Raw genomic sequence first — 3,792 nt, forward strand, 5'->3', positions numbered from 1 at the left:
TATGTTGATGGTGTTAGTATCACTCGTGGGTCTCCTCGTCAACATGTCTGGTCATTCCTAGCAGAACGCTATCAGACAGACTGTCCATGTGCAAGTGGTAGTTCTAAATCAGTCCGTTCATTTATGGGTACCAATTGGTTCTGTGAGTCTGGTAATCCTAGCACTAGTAGTTATAGCAACATTCTCTACACATCTGATCCACTCTGGGATGGTCAAGGTTGTGGTGGTGCTGAAGGTTCTTGTTGTAATGTTCCTGGTATCCCATGGTTTCACAGAGACTATGGTAGCACTACCACTACTGACTATATTGAGTTGAGGGTCTGTGCTGATGGCAGTTTTGAAGACAGTCCTGTTAGTTATTATGAGATTTATGTTAAGCAGTGAAGTGAATGTGTGTGGAACAAATGTCCTATATACTGTGATGTGTAACCTTCTTTAATATTTTACTACTTGTCATATGATATTGTGTACTTACATACCTATTGGCTTTGTCAGTGGTAATTTTCTTCATTAAAAAAGTTGATCAAACTACATGTACATGTATTATTATTGTATCAAAGATTTTAAAATCTCTCTCTAAACTAGTGCACATGTACACATACCTTCATCTTGCTGTTCTTCAACTTGAGGCCTCACTATTCCTTCTTCCCTTTCGTGGTCCCCATGATGATCCACGTCTCCCGATAAAGCCACACCCCCAGCCTCTTTTCTATCAGAATGTGTTGGAGGAGAGGGAGAGGGAGGAGGAGTAGACTCCTCATCTTGGCGGCCATTTTGAGTGTCACGAGTAAAAGAGGTTTCTGTAACTGGTTCTTCTCTTGTTACTGGGATCTCTCTTTGTACTAAAAGGGGGAGAGGTTGCGGGACCCTACTATCAGTAGGAGAAACTGGTTCTTCCTTTCTAGGATAAATGAAAATAAAAATAATTATTATTATGTATCTTTATTCCTTTATTTTCTATTATTGAATCTATATATTATTATAATGAGGGTGTTTTAAAGTCATACTTTTCTTTGTTTGTCGTTTTCCTTCTTTTCTGACGTGCTCTCGATAAGGAGGCCTCGGCAAGCGAGGAAGGAGTCAAGCTAAGCTCTGCAACGGCCGCCATCTTGTTTTGTGGTTGTCCTAGCAACCTTTCAAAGGGCCCACTGCGCATGCGCAAAAGGCGGAGCTCGTAAGCAGAGATTTTCAGTATTTTCCCGTATATCTAGGTAATAAACAGAGACAAACAAAATGGCTCCTCAGTTGAAAGGACTGCTCTATCGTTCCATAAAGCGAGATTTAGCCCTGGGGTTCTTGATCTCTTTCTCCGCAGGTTCAGTCTGGTTGTTTGGAGTCTTTTTCCCGAGGAGGAAGAGATACGAGGACTTCTATAAAAACTATGACGCCAAAGCAGTCGCCGAGTCTATGAAAGCTTCTTGGGAAGAGTGAAGGTATAATGAAATACTGAATACTTAGAAAATGTAGAATTTAAAGTTTACAAAACGTGTTGGGTTGCCTTTGGAAAGGTTCTGCTGATTAAATTTTGTTCACATGCATGCCCCCCTGGGGGTTAAAATTTTGGTGAAATTTGCCTCCACTGATTTTTCATTTAGTTTTTTATTGAAATTTTTTATTTTAGGATTTGTGTAGTCTCTCACTGTCTCAAACTGAACTAGTTGCAAACTTTCAATGTACTTATAGCTTAATGACATTATCTAGTAGACTAGAGTATTTTATTATTAATAATTTATCATAATAATAATGATTGTGAAAATGTACAATTGAGAGCTGACTGGTGAGTTGTACTGTATGAATCATCTGTGTTGTTTCCTGGTGCTGACTGAGGCTGATAATGAAGACAGTTAACAAATTCTCTCCTAGCTATCTCTGATGAAACATTGCCCTGTAAACATAGTTCAGTGTCTAATCAGTTTTGATTGGAATCAGCACTCAACATAAGTACATGTACATCTATAAATGTGTAAGGACTAAATTACTACGATAGGACGTTTCACTCCCACAATGTGGGAGTGCATGAAGAAACACAATTAGATCTAGTCACTGCTTTGTAGCCCTTTCTGAATCCGGCAACAATGAATCTACTGGAGTCTCTGTTTATTCTAATTGCACTCTCCATTTTTGTATTTTTTACTTCAAGCAAGGATAATGATGAGAATACATTTAAAGGTAAATCATAATCAAATGAGTCTCTGTTTTCTATTTGTTTATTTATTTGAAAGGTGATATGGGTGACAAAGGAGATAAAGGTTACAAAGGAAATATAGGTGATATGGGTGACAAAGGAGATAAAGGTTACAATGGAAATAAAGGTGATATGGGTGACAAAGGGGATAAGGGAGACAAAGGAGATAAAGGTGATATTGGACTAGTAGAACCAACAGGTCCTAAGGCTAAAAGTGGAGGAGTAGTGTACACTCGTTGGGGAAGGAAGTCCTGTCGTACTGGAGCTGAACTGGTTTATGAAGGACTAGCTGCAGGTGGTTATTACATGAGTCTAGGAGGAGGAGCCAACCATGTCTGCTTGCCAGCAAAAGAGCCTCAAAATATGAAAAAACCTAAACCTTCTCGTCATTCTTGGATATATGGTACTGAATATCAAGATGTCAATGGTATATTTCCAGGGAAGCATAATCATAATGTTCCTTGTGCAGTATGTTATGCACCAAACAGGAGCACTAAACTGATGATTCCTTCTAGAACCAGCTGTCCTTCATCATGGACTATGGAATATAAAGGATACCTGATGACCAGTTATTATGATCACAAGAAAAATAGCTTACACGAATGTGTTGATGACAATCCTGTATCCATTGATACATATGGGAGTGGTGCTAATCATGGTGCCCTGTTCTACTTTATCCTCTCAACATGTATTGGTATTCCTTGTCCACCTTATGCTGCCAATGAAGTTGTTACTTGTGTTGTGTGTACTAGGTAATTTTTTGCTTTAGTTTAGCTATTTTTGAATTTTTAATTTTTCAAAAACGGTTGTTCAAACTGCAATGAACATAATCACAAATGCATGTTGCACCATAGATTGTATTTTGCAGCCTGCATCATCTCCTATATAAATCAATCATGATGATTGCTGATATAGATCCATACACATAGGCGTAGGAATGATTCAAAAGTTGGGGGCTCAACATTAAAAAGCACTGATGACTTAGCATGTGAACATGGGGGCTAAGCCCTTCTTGCTGCAAAGTTGGGGGGGCTTCAGCCCCCCAGCCCCCTCCCAGTCCTACGCCTATGATACAATGCTTCATTGTATGATTTATGCATGTAGTCATATCTGCTCCAGCACCACCCATTCACACACAGTCTATCTTAATTCATTTGATAGCGTCAGTAATAATGACAGGTTGAAATAAAAGTATCCACTCCATTTCACAGCCTGCGGTAAGATTATATTTCATTGAACTCTTAATTAACGAGACACCTACGGTGCATGGCCTCGCCCCTATAGCTGCTATGGTGCATGCCCGCACTGCAATAGCTGTTTGATTATCAGCATGAAGAGAGTCTGCTCAACACTAGCTTCCTGCAGTTGCACTTGCTCTTGAATACCTGCAGAAGTAGCAGCACTGCAGCACATACATGCAAGTAGCTCCAGCCCCTCCCATGCATGTAGATTGAAAGGTGTGGCATTCCATCATACTGGCATGATTGGCAGCAAGAAGACCATGTGAGAAAGAAGCTTCACTTTTTCTTTACTAATCAGCAATATATGATAAACTTGCTGACAAAAAAAGTTGCAGCTCCAGCCCCTCCCATGCATGTAGATTGAAA

General features: G+C 39.6%; 2 protein-coding genes, 1 long non-coding RNA gene and 1 pseudogene across 3 annotated transcripts; 3 read left to right on the forward strand and 1 right to left on the reverse strand.

The window, feature by feature from the left end:
- Positions 1–576: 576 nt before the first annotated feature.
- Positions 577–1,128, reverse strand: LOC109587473 (uncharacterized). Its single transcript, XM_020003720.1, has 2 exons — positions 1,008–1,128; positions 577–901 (listed from the first exon to the last, which is right to left on the reverse strand). The coding sequence occupies exons 1-2, from the start codon at positions 1,106–1,108 to the stop codon at positions 577–579; spliced, it is 426 nt and encodes a 141-aa protein (XP_019859279.1). The 5' UTR covers positions 1,109–1,128.
- Positions 1,129–1,203: 75 nt separating this feature from the next.
- LOC109587472 (uncharacterized) lies at positions 1,204–1,744 on the forward strand. The gene is made up of 2 exons (XR_002187631.1): positions 1,204–1,433; positions 1,622–1,744. It is a non-coding gene; the product is annotated as an uncharacterized LOC109587472 (long non-coding RNA).
- Positions 1,745–1,945: 201 nt separating this feature from the next.
- Positions 1,946–2,958, forward strand: LOC100638106 (short-chain collagen C4-like). The gene is made up of 2 exons (XM_011409122.2): positions 1,946–2,169; positions 2,223–2,958. Exons 1-2 carry the CDS (start codon positions 2,076–2,078, stop codon positions 2,939–2,941), a joined length of 813 nt encoding a protein of 270 aa, XP_011407424.1. The 5' UTR covers positions 1,946–2,075; the 3' UTR covers positions 2,942–2,958.
- Positions 2,959–3,179: 221 nt separating this feature from the next.
- Positions 3,180–3,792, forward strand: part of LOC100638233 (short-chain collagen C4-like) — a 3,054-nt pseudogene continuing 2,441 nt past the window's right edge.

This window comes from Amphimedon queenslandica, unplaced genomic scaffold (assembly GCF_000090795.2).
Source record: "Amphimedon queenslandica unplaced genomic scaffold, v1.1 AMPQUscaffold_12558, whole genome shotgun sequence".
Lineage (NCBI taxonomy): Eukaryota > Metazoa > Porifera > Demospongiae > Haplosclerida > Niphatidae > Amphimedon > Amphimedon queenslandica.

What these genes read in the sequence shown, in the direction of transcription:
- LOC109587473 (XM_020003720.1), bottom strand. Translation starts at nt 1,108, where the DNA reads ATGGCGGCCGTTGCAGAGCTTAGCTTGACTCCTTCCTCGCTTGCCGAG. An exon ending in AAAACGACAAACAAAGAAAA is followed by an intron (nt 902 to 1,007) that starts GTATGACTTTAA and finishes CATTTATCCTAG; the next exon opens with AAAGGAAGAACCAGTTTCTC.
- LOC100638106 (XM_011409122.2), top strand. Translation starts at nt 2,076, where the DNA reads ATGAATCTACTGGAGTCTCTGTTTATTCTAATTGCACTCTCCATTTTT. An exon ending in TGATGAGAATACATTTAAAG is followed by an intron (nt 2,170 to 2,222) that starts GTAAATCATAAT and finishes TTTATTTGAAAG; the next exon opens with GTGATATGGGTGACAAAGGA.